General features: G+C 36.0%; 2 protein-coding genes across 5 annotated transcripts in view; both read right to left on the bottom strand.

The window, feature by feature from the left end:
• The window catches only part of LOC107090701 (solute carrier family 17 member 9-like), a 9,929-nt gene extending 3,049 nt beyond the window's left edge, over positions 1 to 6,880 (bottom strand). The window contains exons 1-9 of one of the 2 annotated variants that reach the window (XM_015384253.1): positions 6,641 to 6,880; positions 3,449 to 3,646; positions 3,178 to 3,317; positions 2,743 to 2,842; positions 2,535 to 2,659; positions 1,091 to 1,187; positions 904 to 1,000; positions 724 to 811; positions 607 to 641 (exon numbers count right to left, since the gene is read on the bottom strand). In XM_015384253.1, the coding sequence (XP_015239739.1) occupies positions 607 to 641; positions 724 to 811; positions 904 to 1,000; positions 1,091 to 1,187; positions 2,535 to 2,659; positions 2,743 to 2,842; positions 3,178 to 3,317; positions 3,449 to 3,646; positions 6,641 to 6,756 (996 nt within the window). In that variant the 5' untranslated portion in view covers positions 6,757 to 6,880. Of the gene's footprint in view, positions 1 to 606; positions 642 to 723; positions 812 to 903; positions 1,001 to 1,090; positions 1,188 to 2,534; positions 2,660 to 2,742; positions 2,843 to 3,177; positions 3,318 to 3,448; positions 3,647 to 5,874; positions 5,984 to 6,640 lie in introns of those variants that run through there. The other variant, XM_015384254.1, reaches the window with a different exon arrangement.
• A 2,981-nt stretch (positions 6,881 to 9,861) lies between these two features.
• Positions 9,862 to 16,240, bottom strand: LOC107090700 (glucose-induced degradation protein 8 homolog). Of its 3 annotated transcripts, none has more exons than XM_015384250.1 (5): positions 16,078 to 16,240; positions 15,645 to 15,827; positions 14,065 to 14,261; positions 13,588 to 13,785; positions 9,862 to 11,074 (listed from the first exon to the last, which is right to left on the bottom strand). In XM_015384250.1, the coding sequence occupies exons 2-5, from the start codon at positions 15,763 to 15,765 to the stop codon at positions 10,901 to 10,903; spliced, it is 690 nt and encodes a 229-aa protein (XP_015239736.1). In that variant the 5' UTR covers positions 15,766 to 15,827; positions 16,078 to 16,240; the 3' UTR covers positions 9,862 to 10,900. The 3 variants fall into 3 exon arrangements, with proteins under 3 accessions (XP_015239736.1, XP_015239738.1, XP_015239737.1); XM_015384252.1 differs by having other exon boundaries at positions 15,645 to 15,772; positions 16,078 to 16,180; XM_015384251.1 differs by lacking the exon at positions 16,078 to 16,240 and adding an exon at positions 15,965 to 15,989 and having other exon boundaries at positions 15,645 to 15,772.
• Between the last annotated feature and the right edge of the window lie 2,255 nt (positions 16,241 to 18,495).

Below are 18,495 nucleotides of genomic sequence, written 5' to 3'. Positions count from 1 at the left end.
AGTCCTAACATTATAATGATCTTATAAATGCCAACTGTGCATTATAATAACAAGGCTAATTTCCACTGCAGCACACACACATACAAGCATGTCATGATTTTTTTTTAATCTAACAGTAGACTTATTAGTAGGGAAACTTTTTATATATTAATATGGGTGAGATAAAATCCATCTGAGTGACCGTGAAATCATTGTGTCCCTGCACCTCCTCAAGGAGAACTGGGCTCGTGCATGCTCTCCCATGTGTTTAATAGGCGTTCCCTCTCAGGAGTGGGTACAGGGTTGTGCATGTCCATTTATTTTTAAAGTGGAGAGGGCGAGTCTTTTCAAAAATTTGCGAAAATCCACCATTATACCCTTAAACAGGCTGAACAAACCTATATCTAGTGATATTTCTTAGCAAATATTGCCAATCAGATAGCTGCTTTGGCTAGACAAAGTGGACAACCGTGTTTTCTTAATCAGATTTATCCAATTTTTTGTGATGGATTATAAATTCCCTTAATAAAATACTTCCAATCATTAGGTATTAGAAAAAGACAGCACACATAATACATTATAAATGTTTCGTTTTTTTAAACATCACAGTAAAAATCTTATACTTACTTGCATTATTTTTCGCACAGATGCAACACCGTATCCTACAGAATAAAAATAAAAGGTGTTTATCAGATTTTCCCAGATGACAGACAACTTTAGGAACCACTGCACGTTTTCTTTTACCTTTGGTAATGAGGAAATCAGACACAAATCCTCCACCAAGAGCTGATGGAATCGCTGTTAACCAAGGAACCACATTATACACCCAAGGCTGCAAGAATAAATTCAAATCATAGTAAAGACGTCTTTATTAGTGCATGAAATCATTAAGTTAGATTTATAGAACAAAAATCAACATGTTACCGTTGCATGAGGAAATGATTCTTTAAAGTATGTCGGCAGCCAAGATAACAGAGTGTAGGATGTGCTGCATGCACACATGTGAGTTAGGACCATGGCCCTGAGAGAGGAGATAACAGAGGGAGTCAGGTCAAAATGTTCATCTTTTAACTGTCAAACAAACAGAAATGATAAATTTTAATAGCTGTACCAAACAGGAGGCTTTTTGAAAAGGTAAAGCCAGCGTTTCAGGGACAAACTTGCTTGGAGGTGGCTCTTCATTCCTGTTTGCTGCATTATAACATCACCTGAACAGCACATTGAAGATTATATCAAAACATCTGTTTTGAGCTTCATTATAAACACAAATCAGACATTAAACATCTCAGAAATGGCATTTTAAAAATGTTTTTGATGTTTTTACATATAGTGGAATAAATGTTCATGAGATAAAAAAAAAAACACTATCTCTCATTTGGTATTTTTGATATTCTGTTTTAGCTTATCTGTGCATTTGTTAATTAACGTAGTACATCTGTCCATTTTCTTGGTTGCTTTACATTTTGAACTGCTTTACTTGATTTACTTTTTATTATATTTTACCATGTTATTTACTGAAAATCAGTTATGTTCATCTAAATATTATTGTCTTATTTATTATTTCATATTTGTTTAATTCAATATACCATTTTAAACTTGTTTTACACATTTTTCAGCTTTTACTTTTCAGCATTTATTATTCGTTTGACAGTTTGAAACAGTTGATTATTGTATAGTGTTGCTATTAGATGTTCTATGGAATTGGCCTTGTTTTGACAATTTATCTTTGACCGTTATATCATATTTATTGGATTACACATATTATATTTCTTTGTTTTCTATATTTCGTAATTGTATATTGTTTAATTTTTATAATATTCTACTCTTTCCTTTGCTCTTTTTTCTTCTCTGTGTCTTTTTTATGTTTTGATTTTAGTTTTTAATTTACCAATTTTCTATCAAAGTTATTATTTAATAAAAGATTACCAGAATTTCCCTGAAGGAGTTTTTCCAAGGGATAAATAAAATCGAATCTAAGTCTCGATAGTAATAGAATATGTTTTTCTTCTCTCTCTAACTATGTTCATTTTAATTCACCTGTTTTCTCCAGTTCTCACATGTTCTATCCCTTGATACATTCAAAACAGTTACTAAACTTAACATTTGTTAATCTTTTTATATGTGACCCTGCCTATGAAAACCCAGCTAAAGTCATTTTTTGGTGAATCTCAACTTAATGTATAAAACCATTCTTAACATTGTGTAGAATGGTTTTATACATTAAGTTGAGATTCACCAAAAAATGACTTTAGCTGGGTTTTCATAGGCAGGGTCACATATTTGTATGGTATTTTTTATCACTTCTCTTTCTCCTGCTGAGAGGCACCTTATGTTATTATTTAATAAACTAAAAGTAATCCTGGTTTGTGTCATCTTTGTTGAGATTCTTTACTTTTATTATTTTATTCCTAAAGCAAAAAAAAAAAAAACATAACTTCAAGAAGTACACTAAACCAACATAGAACAAAAATTAACTTTTAGATCAGAAATACTCAGTGGCAATGCTGTCATGAAAGTATTTAAGATTATCAACATGAAAAAAAAGGCAGATTTACCTCTTGATAAGTAATACCACACTGTAACGGCCCACAGTCCAGCTAAGAACCCAGTGCAGTAGAACATGCTTTCCCAGCCGTACCTATCGAGCATCATGGATCCCATTCCACCCGCCAACAGCGTGCTGAATAAAAACATAGGCTAGAAACATTAATATTGCTCTCAGTAATGAATGTAAAGCAATGTATAGATGTGTGCAGAACCCACCCGAGGTGAGTGCCGCTGTGCATGGTGCTCATCAAGAACCCTCTCTCAGCTTCCACAACACGCTGTGAGCAGAGGCTGGCCAAAGACGGGAAAAAAACACCTGCGAGACATCACACAGCTCGTTTTATGAGCTTCAGCATTTTAGGTGCAGCAGGGAGAAATCTTTTTCAGGGTTTGTTTTGTAGGGAAGTTGCGAGTCTAGAAAAAGATTTTGCCGTACTTTAAACTCTCTGTTTCTCTATGCAAACTTTCCCCACCATCTCTTTTCCAGTTATCACTGATCAGATGATACATTTGCCCCAAAGTGAAGTAGCATCAGATCTGTATGGTGAGAATAAGTGCCTATGCATGACTTTTGCTTTGAATATTAACTTTATACATTCCCTGAAGGCTTCTATAAGCTCTTAAATTAGACTAACAGCTATCAGTTCTTACCCTGGAGCAGTCCCATCAGGATTCTTGCCAACGTCATCAAAGCGAGGGTGTGAGAGCCCAGGTGAGCTAGCAAAGGGGTCCCAGCGGTGATCAGCGCCCATGAAGCTGCAGAGGTGATCAGGACACGTTCTCCCCCCACTCTGCAGAGCAGTAAATATTACCAGGAGGAAATCCTGAAACTTTAAACCTTACTTTAAAATATCAGGATGTGAATTTAACCAAGTCATTGTTTAAGTGAAGCCATGCGTACATCTCTGAATGAATAGCTTACTTGTCACTGACGTGTCCTCCCAGGATCTGGGTGAAACAGTAGCCCCAGAAGAAACCACCCAGGACAAGGCCAGAGTCGATTTTACTCCAGTGGAAGGTGGCTGCCATTGAGACAGCACAGACCGGCGCCGTCATCCTGGCACAGTACAGGAGACAGGTGCCCAAAAACAGCATCGCCATCCATTTTCGAGCCAGTGATCTGCAAGTAACTCCAGTTTAATGGCATGCATCATAATTTGCATGGGGCGAAAAAGAAATGGTTTTGCATGAAGCATGATTCATTACATCACCAGATAAACCTAAATTCAAACATGATACTTGAGTTAAATGCATTTATTGTGACTAAAAATGGCCTTTGCACATGCTGATTTTCAGCTATGCTGCAACCAAAAACCTTCAGTTTATTTAATATAGCTATAAATTGATCAGCTGATACCAAGTAGGGGAAAACTGTGGGATGAATGTAAACGATTGATACATCCACTGTACAAACTGTATAAACCGCTTCTCAGCAGTCATTTTGTGAGACACTGGGTACACACCTGGTCAGGTCTCCAAACGGAAATTTGACAGATAATCATGCACACACATACAAGCATACCAAAAGGAAATTTAGAATGCCAATTCCCCCTAACAGTAATGTTTTCAGTCTGTAAGAGGAAGTCAGAAAAGCCAGACAGAAACAATGTATGTGTAGAAAGAATATGGGTCCAAACATTAAACTTTTTTGCTTTGAGGTAACACAGTACCAGCTGCACATCTCTACATGTGTACATCATACATTTTTCTGATACCCCTAAAAAAGCCAGCCCAAATAATTGCATTTAATTTAGAGCAGGCTTAGGTTTAAAATCGCATCAAATTTTAAACACTGCATAGAACACAGCTCTGTCAACAATGACGGTGACATGACTGCTAATCTGTCCAGTTATGGTAAGTCTACCCAATCTAACAGGCTGGTTGGGATAGGATTTATCATAGGACACATCTTAGACATATAAGGTAACTGCTGAGAGCTGCTGAGACACGGGACAACTACTATTTGTGCCCTTCACAGAGTCCCAGGATTATTAAACTGTTGAAAGCAATGCAGACTGCTCTTTTTTATAGTTTGTTGAAAGCAGTATAGTGACCATACGGAAGACTGTGCTCCGGTCAGACAAGTCCAAATGTTAAACATGACAAATGTGTTTAGAAGTATTAAATGACATCTTTAAATACTCCCTCCCAACTCTGAAACATGGTGGTGGCAGCATTAGGCTGCGGGCCATCTGGTTAGTTTTATTGGGTGATGGATTGATCTAAATATGATGCAATGTTGGAAGAAGACAAGTAAGAAGCCACAACAAACTCCAAAGCCATGTTCTAAAAATCTCTGTTTCTAGTGAGGAACAGTTCTAAACACCACTGGCTCAAGCAGTCCAAATACAAATGCTTTCCACACTTTTCAGAGTGGTTAAAAAAAAAGTAGAATTTTCCCTACTTGTCATGGAATCTACCATCCATGTCATGGATAGCTTCTCTATTGAAAACCTGCATCTATGTAAAAGACATGGACATTTAAGGCCTAGAAACTTGACACCATTAACAATCATAAACAGAACAGTGGAGCTCCACATTTGTCAGTATTTTGAATGAGATGCAAATTTGCATCTGCAACTTTCAGAGGTGACGTCTTGGATAAAGCTCAACTCATTGGTGTCTACATGACAGAAAAAGATTTCACATTAATAAGCACCTTATTTTTAGATTATAAGGAGTAGGATCGGTTTATCGGTTGCACTTTAAAAACCTTAACTACGGTAATTTAGTAATTAAACACAAATATAATGAAACACGACCTATGCTGCTGTGCATCAATATGGGAAAATAAGTTTCAGACTATTTTTAGTCTGTGATTTCACAGACAGATTTTTTTTTTAACCTTTAAAGCAGTAGGAAATCTTCCATGATATGGATGGTTAAAAGTAAAAAAAAAATGATCAAACTGTCTGATATGGGGATCAGACAGTGTGATATGGTTGGATTGTCTAAAAAGGCTTAAAGTTTTAGTTAACAAAGTCCTGACTTAATTATCCTTTAGCATTTAGACAGTTTAGACAGACACTAATCTTAAGTTTTTTTTTTTTTTTTTTCATTAAATGCACTGTGCCACATTTAGTTAAAAAAAAAAAAACATATCGCCACCAACATCTCAAAGAAAGTGTCAAGCATGGTGGTAGAGGGGTCATGATCTGGGCCTGTTCACAGCTACTAGCCTATAAAGTCCTCTGTATACCAGCTATTCTTCATTCCATTGTGATATCATCTGTAAAACAGCCAAACCTCAGCAGAAATCAAGCTTTGCAACGAGAGAATGATCCCAAACAAAGTAGCAAATGTAGAACATTCTTCTTCACTTTCTGTTAGCGTGCCACTGTTATCTACGTCACACTGTAGAGACGCCTCTGTTGGTCTTTTAGACATTCAATTGCATGTCGTGTCTCTAACATGCAGAGGCTTTAGACCAAGACAGTTAGACTTGAGGTCTGCAGCACTGTTGTTGTTTCCACAATGAAGATATGAATAAGAAAAGCAAAAATTATTTTTGCAGCAGGTGTGTGAAACCCAGTAATCCATGAAGACTGTAATTTCCTTGGTATGGTTCAACAGCTTTGTTGTTTTAATCTCATTTTTTGGTCTTTAAGGAGAATTCAAGTTAACCCTACTTGTGTCAAAAGTTTCTTTTTGATTATCTTTTTTTAAAAGTCGGTCCTGTTAGCTGAGGTGATTTTGTAAATCATGAAAATGTCCTAGCATGTTTTTTTTTTCTCCTTCCACGTCAAAGCGTACCTTAGAGCAAATAGTTTAGGGGGGGGTCTTGAAAAGCATAAGTTGCATAACGCTTAAGTTGCGGTGCAGCAGGTAGAGACATGTGGATAATGAAAGTGTTTCACCAAAGAAACAGATGCCAAAAAAAAAAAAAAAACACACACACACCTCTTCTTTCAAATTGTGGACATTTTTTGTTAATATAGAATCAAGTGTCTTTTAAACTTTGGGAGTTTTAATAACATTTATATATTTTTAATTGAAATATAATAGGCTACTTTAGCCTGCGTAAATCACATCAGAAAATGTAGTTATGCTAGAGACAGGCACTATATTAAACCTCCTTCAGCTCCCTTTCTCAGCTAAAAACAAAGTTTCTCACCTGGGCCATATATTCTGGTTCTCCAACTCCTCCACTGGTTCATCGGGTCTAAAGTTGTTAAGATCCAAAGAAGGCTTTAAGTCCCTGAACTGTTCTGCTGTGTGGTTTTCAGCCATTCACCCACACCGGCGTCTTCTCTGTGGTTGGTGCAGCTCTTCTGTGCTGACAAATGATCCTCCTCACATCCTCTGCTTAAACCGGCTAAACTGATCCGACTTGTTGACACTGGTGCCTGTCAGCAACTGGAAGTGATTTCCATTCCCGACAGTAGATGTCTAAGTGGTGGTTTCACAGGGAGGAAAATTTACATATAGACTCTCCATGAAAGGACAAAGGCGTGTATCAATGGTGCTTTTTATTTTTTTTTTACCAGGTTACTGGGTTGTCTTGTAGGTTTCACACACATATCCACATCTAGAAAAAAAAGTATCCAAATACAGTAATCAACTAAAGAAAAGGAAATTTAACATTTAATATTAGAATATCAAAATCAAACCAAGAAAAAGAAAATGCCAGTATAGAAATGTGAGCTACAATAAGCTTAATCAGAAAAAAATATATTGTATATGAACCTTCTAACATTTATGTCCAAATTGTTGTGACTTCTGAAGCTTTCTAGTTTTGTTTTAAACAAAAAACAAACTGATATAACCACCTTGGAGACAGTGAGTAAAGAAAACATGAACCATGCATGGCAAGACCTTTTAGAACATAATTAACCAAACGTGCTGCAGTGTCTTTTCCGGAGGAGGTCGCTGTTCTATGTTGGGCCACGCATCTGTAGAAAGATTGTTTTGGTTTCTCCAATATAAGGATCAGAGCATTCCTCACTGCATTGAACTGCATATAATGTTTACAGGTGTAAGTGTAGAATGAGTTTTTACATTTGTGTATATTTTATGCCAGCATGAGGGTACATATGTGTGTTTATTTTTTTTTTTTTTGTATATGTGTTTATTTTGTTTTCCTTTCATTTATTTGTTGTATTCTTTGTTTTGTTTTTAATGTGTATATTTTTCCGGATCCCAGGAAGAATAGCTGCAGCATAGCTGTAGCTAATGGGGATCCTTCCAATAAAAACTAAAAAATACACCACTCCACTCATATTTGGTCTGGGAACTCAACGCTAATTCTGACATTTTGAATTGAAAAAGCTTCCTGGATGGGAAGCGAAACGTATTCAAACTATGAAACAAAGTCCAGGGTATTGTTTTGGGGGTTTTTTATGCATGCACATTCAATAATTCCTGAGCAAGTTGCAGAGAAACTACACACTTTTTGTGTTTGGAGCTTTGTAAACATGTTAAAAAAATTTACTTCAATAGTGAAATAGAAAAGTTTTAATCTAAACTGGTTGATGAGAACACAAACCTTGGGTGACACAAACCAGCCTCATTGAAACTGAAATAACTGCTTTGTTGAAACAATTACTTTCCCCAAAAGTTTCAACCATTTAAAGTAAGCAATCTTCATCAGAAAAGGCGATGGAAACTGTGTGTGAACTAGTGAAACAAGTTTAATCAAGAAACTGACCAAGAAAGAAGCTCTTTGAGCTTTCATTAAAATTTACATTGGCCACATGAAGAAGAGAAACATCTTCTGCAGAACATTATGATGGAGAAGTAACAAATAATAAGGCAATAATTTTTTAATCATTTTTTCCAGTTTAGAAGCATTTGTAGATTTTTGGATGCTGTAATAGTCAATTGTGGGACACTTTCTATCTGGATAGGTCCTTTACAGACAAAGTTTTATTTACTTTTACCCCAATAAAGTTTGTGATCTATGCCTAAAGAAAGTTATTTCTAAAGAAAACAACCTATTTGAACTAATATTACCATTCCTGCCAGAAAGAGTGCTGAAATTTTATAATAAAAAGTGTTTAATGTCCAATTTAACCAGAGACATTTTTCTAACAGTAACAGTTGTATTCGTGCCTCTAGAATCAATGGCGTCCAGGATGAGATACTTTCTGCAGCACAATGCACAAATAAACAATTGGTCAACTTATAAACTTTAATTTGATATCAACTAAGACAAATAGGTAGAAAGACTGATTTGCAATTACGAATCAAACATTTAGTCAAATAAAAATAGCTTTTAAATGTCTGAAATCAAAGCAGACTAAACACCTTATGGGCAGCACTTATAAGATGTAAAACATATTTTTATCTGTAGCTCCTATGGCCACTATGATGCAGTGAAGCCAAATAAAAGAAAACTACCAGATGGACAAAGAAAAGTTTATCTTTTAACATTAGATTGTAAAATTTCTACTTCAGTGTTTAAGTATCTTCTGATTCAACATTAGTTTAACTTTGCGGGTAAAATTGGTTTTTCTACTAGAGTTTATTTAATTTGCAGCGATGTACTTTTGTTTTTCATTTTAAAGTTCCATTCCTGTATGCACTTTGAATTGTTGTGCACGACGGTCAACAGTTCGAACACGCAGTAATTAAAGAATGATCTGCAAAAAACGTGTGATGCAAATTCCAAAACAATTGTTACAGCATTCCATATGTGGATGCAGCTTTTATTGTCTGGATTTGTTTTTAGTGTTTTGGAGTTTGCAGAACACCTTTATTCAGCTTCTTTTTTCGTTTGCACCTCTATGCAGCTTGTTTTTTTCTTTGTTTTTTTGTATTTTTTTGCACGTTTTGGAGATTGCATCACACACGGCTTTACAGATCATTCTTCTTTTACGGTGCAATTGCACCCATCAGCCACCGAAATATACCAGGCAATAAAATAGCCTAGCCTCGTAACTCCTCCTCCGAGGAAATAAGTTGTTTGAATAAATTACAAAATGTTATTAAAAACAGTATGATACCAAATGTAAGATAAAGAAAAATACACTGCAAAAACGATCTAGAAATAAGTAAAAATTTGCTAAATTAAGTGTATTCACCCTTAATTTGAGCAGGTAAATGAGATAGTTTGCCAATGGAATGAGTAATTTTACTCTTAAAATAAGATAATTAGATAATATCCACTTGAAATAAGACAATGCAATTGTGTTGTTTTCTTATTTTAAGTGTAAATTGTCTTGTTCCATTGGCAGAATTTCTTTTTTACCTCCTCAATTCAAGAACAAATGCGCTTATTTTAAGAAAAAACTGACTAGTCTAGATTTTGATTTTTTTGCAGTGTAGTTTGAGTCTGATAAGATAAATTGATTGAAAAAAAAGACAGAGCCTTAAGCTGAACCACTGTAGAACAATGAGTCACAAGTTTTTTCTTTAATACAAAATCTAATAAAATAAACAAGCACAAGCACCTTCCTCTTGGAAAAGGTAAATACAGACATGCAGAAAAAGTGAAAAATCCTAACAAAAACAAAAAGATGCACCAAAAAATTACATGTTAGGAGTTGTCAGAATAAATAATAAAATAAAAGGCTGTGACAATAAATATAGCTTTAGCCTGAAGATCATATGGATTTGAATGACCTACATTTATCAAAGCGTCTCTTTGTCTGCTGCAGCGTATAAATTCTACATCTGTCACGGGAATTTCCAAAACTTTACTGTAACTTCAAACCCCCGAAACATAAAACCAGATGTAATCACATGGAGAATGTTGGGAGTTTTGCCCTCACTCAAAAAAAGGCCAATGGGGCTCAGCTCTGAAAGAAAAACCCTCTCTGGTTTCAACAGTCAATGGACATAAAAAAATTAAAATAAAAAGAATTTAAAGGACAATTCCTCCCATATATTTATTAATAATATGCATTAAACTTCGACATTTCAAAAGTGTGTGGCCGATTTATAAGAAACTTCCACAGATTAAGATAAATAAAACCTTAAAATACTGCATTAATTAAAACTATATTACAATAATAAAGTTTTTCTATCTGTTTATTTGGAAAAAATATTCACATTTTGTTAATTTTTGGAACCACCAACCAGCTCATTCTGACTCGTCTTCTTAATAAGAAAGAAACCCCCAACAGACACGGTGTCAGCATTATTCATTCATACATCCAATCCTCTTTCACTGCAAAATAAACGGTTTTTCAGAAAGTGGTCACTGCAACACAACAGCAAAGGCTTGAATATTCAAAATATATATCAGCAATTTCATTTTTGTAAAACCCAGAATCTGTATCTAAACGGAAACGTTTGTTTGCACGGTGAACCGACTCTTGTACATGACGTGAAAAGATTAAAACTGTACATATGTTTACGCGCATATGAAACCTGGCAGTCACTGAATGGTTATAAATCAAGTAGATGTGTTGGTGATTTCTCTTTTTGACGTTCACTTGGGGTCCTCGATGGTGCCCGTGCTGAGGTCTGTCATTTTAGGATATTTCACCTTCTTCTGGTCCAACTCATTTTGAGCCCACAGTAGTAACTTCAGGAGTTTAGCCAGTTTAGGTGTCGACTCCCTGTTTTCATAGTCCAGCACAGCTTGGTTCACCTCACTCCAAACCTGCCAAAAATAAAAGAAATCTATGAAACCAAAATAAATAATAAAAATAAGACATTACCTTGGGGGAAAAAAGCCCTTCTTAATTTAGATCTATTGTCCTGTGCTCTATAAAAATGTAAAACAAGCAATTACAAACAGACTCCCACCTCCAACACCTTTTCTCAAAACTATCAAACTTATATAAACTTTATAGGTGTACAATACATCGATCCATAACATTAATATGATTAATCAGCCAATTACGTGGATGCAAATTAAAAACATGACCCAAACCTTCATCATTACTTGTTGAAAATGGTGATATATTACTATTGATTACCATTTCTGCCTTTAAACGCACGCTTGGTGTGAGGGATTGCCTTCGAGTCAATGAGTCGATGCAATCAACTGGTTTTCCTTAGATAGAAAACTTTAAACCAATATGACTGTATGATCTGGTTGAACTGTCTCTGTAAAGTGCCTTGAGATAACGTGAATTGGCGCTATATAAATAAATTGAATTTAATTATTTATCCATCCTTCCATCTTCTTCTGCTTATCCGGGGGTCGGGTCGCGAGGTTAGCAGCTTCAGTAGGGAAGCCCAGACTTCCCTCTCCCCAGCCACTTGGGCCAGCTCCTCTGGGGGAACCCCAAGGCGTTCCCAGGCCAGCCGAGAAACATAGTCCCTCCAACGTGTCCTGGGTCTCCTCCCAGCGGGACGTGCCTGGAACACCTCAGCAGCGAGATGTCCAGGAGGCATCCAGATTCCCGAACCACCTCAACTGGCTCCTCGTGATGTGGAGGAGCAGCGGCTCTACTCTGAGTCCTCCCCGGATGCCTAATAGTCATATAATATGACTTTATATTTATATGACTTTATGCCTAATACAAAGCAGTGTAATTTCACACCTAAAATAAAGTCAGGTGCAATTAATCACTAACCTTGCCAAACAAACACACAAGAATCCATTTTGTTCCGCTGGTCAGCTTATTGTGTTTTAGTATTATGGTTTAAAATGGGGCTTATAGCTACATACAGGGCTATACAGCGAAAGCAAAAATAGCAGCTTCACTGTTCGCTTTTATACTGTTGGACCAGAAGGGCCCGGCCTATGCTGAAGGCATCTGCATGACAATATGAGGCCACACTGAAAACACATGATTTGAAATCCAGTTTTAAATCTAGTGCCATTTTAACATTTATAATGTGTTTAGAAGAAAAATAGGGAATTCGCTCTAAATAGTTTTTAAAGCAGAACTAGTAGGGCTGCAACTAACGATTTTTTTTTGCAAATCAATTAATCTGTTGATAATTTTTTAGATTAATTGATTAATAATCAGATTGCAAAAGGCTCCTAAAAGAAGCCATTTTAAGAAATTAAACTGAAACTAAAACTTTTTCCCTTGAGAAGTTCTGGTTGGAGCATATAGACAGGCATTTTTTTTTTTAAATCTAAAATGCAAAAACATTTTTTTTATTACAATTTGGGTATGATTGCGGCTCTAGGTCATTCGCTCTGTCAGCTAAAGGCACGTTTTAGAGTCACTATACTCCAATTAATGAATAATAAATTACTAGATTAGTTGACGATTATTTATTGACGATTAATCTGATTAATTGTTTCAGCCCTAAGATCTAGGTTTCAATGAAAATCCTAAGCTTTAAACATCTCAGAGCCATTTAATACATAACCTGGAAATAGTGCAGACCTTATCATTAACCTAAACTGTCAGAAAGAGAAATAAAAGCATTTATTATAGGAACAGCAAGAGGCCCATGGTAACTGGAGCAGCAACAGAGGCGCAAACTCAGGTGGAAGAATCTCACCTAACTAAATACAAAGAGATCGGTTTTTGTTCTGTGGAAAATTTGGACCCATACGAAAACAATATGAAAAACATTTATTAAGATATCTTTTAGAACCTGAAGAACTTACCCTATATGCCAGTCAAAGATGTATATTTCTCTTTCAGAAGTAGTAATATAACAAAGGTGAAAACAACAATACCATGAGAACTTTCAACCAATGTTATTTCAATTTTCCTTTGCACCAAGCACAAACATGTAGATATATCCGTTCATGGTCCATTTCTTCAGGATTTTTCTGTAACCTTAGCAGGAAAAATTTCTGACTTCTACCATCAAGTATGGATCTGCATGCTAGCTGTAACTCTCTCTTACTGTTTGTGTGGTGGGAAAACCCACTTTAAGTGTATTACCTCCACCTTAAAGCCTGGAGAGAGAAATGCAACATCTTACTCTTGTTATATGTAATGTGACTACAATTGAGTGCCTCTACAATTTGAAAATTGTATTTTGGTAGATTGCAATTATATTGCAAATGCAATTAATCACCCAGTCCTACTTGAGGACTCCATTCCTCTTAGGTTTAGGATTATCTTGTTGTTGATTCAAACAGTACAAAAGTTATTCTCCTCAAGATTAAATTTAAATAACCATGTTGCAAAGGGATTTACCACAATTACAGTTTACGATGGTTCAAATGTTACAAACACAATTAGGGGAGCCAACCTTTTGCCGCTGCATCATGTTGAGCAGGTCTCCGAAGGGTGACTCCTCTGGGTTGTCGAAGGCCAAAAGGGCGAGCGTTCGCTCCATCTCTGTCAGACACTCTCGGCTCTCCTCCCCTTGTTCTGCAAGCTGTGTCTGAGCAAACTCCAGGGCTGACTCAGTCTCTCTTAGCCTGATTAACTCAATCAAATGCTGCTGCTGCAGGAGAGACATGAGAGTGAGTAATGTTGATGTGGAAGTTAGGTCCTGCCAAGGTTCATAACTGTTTAAGATGGTTTTTTCAAAAAATATAAAACATTACCATGAACTGCAATATAGTTTAGTTTTCAGGATAGATTACAACAAATATTTAAAGTCCATAACAAAGATTCAAATTTAACCATACAGAACATTGTTTATATTAACTTTGTATTTAGTAATAGCAGCAAATATCAGAGCCTCAACAAAATGAAATAATCTCATGTGTCTCAACAGTACCTGCAAATGGAAATACAAGTATCGGTTGGTGTCCAGTAACTCTGGGTGTAAGCTGTTAATGAGTGCAATGGCTTCCTGTATCTGTCCCTTCAGGATCATCTCTCTGATCTTAATTCTTTCATCCAAAGAGTCCAAATCCACACTGGGCTCAATTCCAGACTCCATCCGAAACTTTTCCGCTGCCTCTTTGAAGCCCTCTTCAAATATAGACAGACAGAGGCAAAGAATTTACTAATAATACATTGCAGTGGTGCACCTCAATAAATCAAAACATCATGAAAATGTTTCTGTTTCTTAGTACTTTCGTGAAAATAGTATGAATCGTAATATATAGATCCGTTACCCACATTATATACAAGTGTTAATTTTTTATATCTATTATCTATTTATATCTACTCACAGATAATAAAAAAACCCTTGATCTGTTTTGATATCTAGTGTCTATTGTTACTTTAAATATTTTATTTGACAGTTTAACAGCATATAGTCACTGACAGCCTCCACAATAAAGATAAGCCTGGAAAAAACTATAGATTTAGAATTTGGCAGTAAGTTGGCAGGGAAACTTGGCAGGGAAAGTTGAGTGAAAGGAAAAGATGTTGTAGAAAAAGGTGCGCGAGTCATGAAGATATTCACAGCATTAAGTGGATTCAAAGGCAAAGCCAATTTAGTTTGGGGGTTATTCACATTGCATTTAGGTTGGTTAAAACTGTCACATTCCAGGTGCTAAGCCACTCCTGGGACAGAAATGGCATTAGGAATGTGGAACCTATGCTAAGCGGTAAAGGACAAGGATGGAACCTCCTCCATAAACCTTTCGTTGTAGTTGTCCATTGTAGTTGTTCCTCGGTTTTTAAAAATTGTGCGCCCAGGCACCGAATCAAGACCACACAGACAGCTGGAAATGCATACCAAGGACAAATCACAGCTGCTTTTTGTCTGTGCACTTCTGCCCTTGAGGTCTGTGTGGGTTTGCGACCATCTGACGCATAGTCAGGATTTTTTGAGACAGAGACAGATTTGACGGTTGCAGAGGCTATGCGCCAGCGGCATAAATTGGCCTTAAAGCCTCCTGGTCAATAAGGTTTGCCTTTAATTTGTAAATGAAGTTCCTAGACGGTAGAGAAAAAGAGAGAAGGTGAACAGAAATCAAGCTGATTAAGGTTTAGCATGTAGCTTCCAATGGTCAATGGTAACTTGGGAGCTAGGGGGTCTGCTACTGATGTTCAAAGAGTGGTTTATCAAGTCTAGAAAATCATACACTTCATGCTTTCCTTTGTTAAATAGCTTTAAAGATATGCTAAGTTTTAGTTCCCAAAAAACATACAACGTCTGGTTTTGACCATGGTATCACTGCAACTGGTCTACCTGACATTACAAGGTTAGTTGTGGGATGTTACTCAGCTGGCTGTCAGGCATAACCATCACTATGAGCAGAAAACCCCACGGCATTTATCACTGTTTGTAAGGTGCCTATATAAGTTTCCATTGTTAAGTTAAAGAACTTAAAATGAAAAAGTTTCCAATTATCTAATTTAGTGAGATGCACCATTAAATCGTGTAACACCAGAATTTCTCACCTGTCACCAGGTAATTCATGATGAGCCGATTCATGTCCGCCCTCTGAATGTGAACATTGTTTAATTTGTCCATCCACTCCTCTTTTGTTATGTCATCTGGCTTTTCAGCATAACTCATCATTGGGAACCTGAAGATGAGGGGAATCGTGAGCAAGACTGACACAGCTTGGTCACAATGTGTATCTGCAAGAACAAGTACGTATAAACAATCTAACCAGTTAGAAATGAAACACATAAAGGGGATTTGGAAAACACAGTGCGAGACGTTTCAGACACATAAAGCTCTACGTGTTCGATTCGAAATGTAAATAAAAACCTACACTTATTTATAAAAAAATGCAATCACATTCACCGACGCGATCAAAACAAACCCGCTTCCTCCACAGGATGAGCCCAAGCTAATTAGCATGCTACGTGCGCTTTCACAATTTACCGTGAAACCCAAGGTCCACCGAGTTTCCTCTCAAGCAGGAGAATTAAACGGTTAATAAATCCCCTCAGTGAAGTCTTCTTGATACCGTTAGGGAAATAAACCGTAAGCCGCTTGCACAGAGCGCAGCTTCGGCCGCTAGCAAACTAACCAGGCTAATTTGATAATCTCGCGATAGGTACGAGAGAACTGCGAGGTCCCCGATTGGTCAGGTCTTTGACGTCACGGTTGCTGAGGCACAGTGAGGTTCATCTGAGCGAGTGAACAAAAACTACATTAATTAACCAAAATATAATGTTTTAGTTAAAATTCGAGTTTTATTGTACTAAAGGCTGTATCTTTAAATTTAGGGGACGTTTTGCATAATTTCAATACACTTGTACATTTCTTATAAATTGAAAGAAAATAATACAAAATAAAATAATAGATGCATAGCTTTTTGTATTTTGACGTTATGATTTTATTTATTTTTTCACTTTTTAGCCGATTTATCATCTCTTCTTTTTTATATTTCTTATTTTAGTTTGGGAAATTTTCATATTTATGATTATTAAGTGTAGATTAATGCGTTGATGTAGTGGCTCTTTCCTCTAGATCAGATCATTTAAATCCCATGATTGCTTTGTGTTTTTTTTTTTCTAATATACTCTATGACCTTTATGGTTCTTTAAATAGTTTTATAGTTTGCAGTTAAATTACTAGGCTTTCTAGCCTTTCTATCTTCTCTTTCTTTCATCTTTTCTCTTTTTTTTTCTTTTTCCTTTTTTTCTGCTCTATTTACATTGCAGTGTCCATATAAACTGTAAAACTCCCTGCATAATTATAATAAAGCAATTTATATGCATGAAACAAGTGGAGCAATATGGCACTTGCCATACTGCTACACTTGTGAAAGTAAAATCTGTTGGGCTCTTTTTGGCATCAAGACAATTATTCTTATTGCCAGACAGGACAGTGAAAAATAAAATAAAAAATAAATAAATTACGAGGCCTAATTAAATATTTTTTCTTCCCAGATTATATTTATGAACAAACCGAACAAACCTGGCGTACACTGGGGTGAATAACCTAAAATAACCTGGAGTGAATAACCTAAAATGTTGATATTACCTCAATTAGCATTGGTTTTTGACTTAACCATCTAACCATCCTGTCAATCTGCTCTCACTATTGCAAATCTGTATCAATTCTCTTCTCCGTGTTGATTTGATATACAGCTAAATTTATTTTACTATTTGAGCTAAAGTAAAGAAAAGTGTATCCAGCATTTAAATAAAGGGGAATGATAAAATATGGGATTTAAAAATATGTTCCACATCTAATTGTTTACAGGTTTTTGTACCTTTAAGAACTACATTCATTCATACTGGCATGAGACCGGTTTATTATTCTGCCAAACAAAAGCTATCAGAAGATGGGCAGTGCGGTCATAAAGGAATGGAGATGGCCAACGACTACACTCAGGCAGTCTGTTGTGTTTAAACTACAATTAACTGGGACCCAAAATTTTACCAAAAAATGCATGCATAGGAAGGCTCACAGAGGAGTTGAAGCTGAGATTCAGGGCAAAGATTTCTGCTGTGAGACAGCAGTGCAAACCACTGATGTAATTTATACATAACAGCAGCAAGCTTTTCCAAGTTTAAATGTATGATTTTTTTCTCAACTGCAGGAATGTCAATTTTTACCTTTTTTGTTTTCTTTTGGAGACATTAGAATCTAACCCTCTCTTTAAGATAAGCTATAATGATTTAAAAAGTATTATCCCTTCTCTGCACAGAATGTAAGTCACATCTTATTGTTTCTTTAAAGAATTGGCTTTTTATTTCATCATATCAATAAAGAGCAAAACAAAAAGATTATTGCTTGGGAAATGTTCACCAACATGTCTGTTTGTCTTGTGTATGACAGATGCTACTTTTTACAAAGCAGAGAAATAAAAGGTATTATTTAGCCTTGGCTCAAGGTAAATTATTAACATTTTAACCCTTTTCCCGTACATCTTATTGAGACTCACTAGAAAGTGCTGTTGTTTAATCACTGGTAAGTTACAAGGGTGTAAATTCTCTTTAACCAAATTAACATATGAAGATGTAAAAAACCTACTTATAAAAATAAATGTAATTCTTGAAGGACTTTGCAATTGCATTATTTGATGCAAATACTGCAGCATGCATCAACCGTCTCCTTGCAGGGCTAAGGTGTGGCTGGAACCTATCTTCAACACTCGCTATGTGACAGCTGAGGTAGATCCTGGACAGGTCACCAGTCCACCAGACTAAAGCAGTTTTAAAAAAATATTTTCACATCAACTTAATGGAAAACGGATCCTTGAGTCTTTTTCTTTTAACTTCTTCTTTTCTACTGCAGGCTTCTAAGGCAGGCTCTCCTTACATATTGCAACTTCTGTATATAATACAC

Source organism: Cyprinodon variegatus, unplaced genomic scaffold, assembly GCF_000732505.1.
Source record: "Cyprinodon variegatus isolate N-32 unplaced genomic scaffold, C_variegatus-1.0 Scaffold309, whole genome shotgun sequence".
Taxonomy (NCBI): domain Eukaryota; kingdom Metazoa; phylum Chordata; class Actinopteri; order Cyprinodontiformes; family Cyprinodontidae; genus Cyprinodon; species Cyprinodon variegatus.
The sequence above is the reverse complement of the archived record's forward strand: the minus strand, read 5'-3'. Positions and strand labels throughout refer to the sequence as shown.

Excerpts from the sequence above, each read along its gene's own strand:
- LOC107090700 (XM_015384250.1), bottom strand. The coding sequence starts at position 15,765 with ATGATGAGTTATGCTGAAAAGCCAGATGACATAACAAAAGAGGAGTGG. Across the intron at positions 14,262-15,644 it reads CATGAATTACCTGGTGACAG|AGGGCTTCAAAGAGGCAGCG; the intron begins GTGAGAAATTCT and ends CTATATTTGAAG. Across the intron at positions 11,075-13,587 it reads ACATGATGCAGCGGCAAAAG|GTTTGGAGTGAGGTGAACCA; the intron begins GTTGGCTCCCCT and ends TATTTTTGGCAG.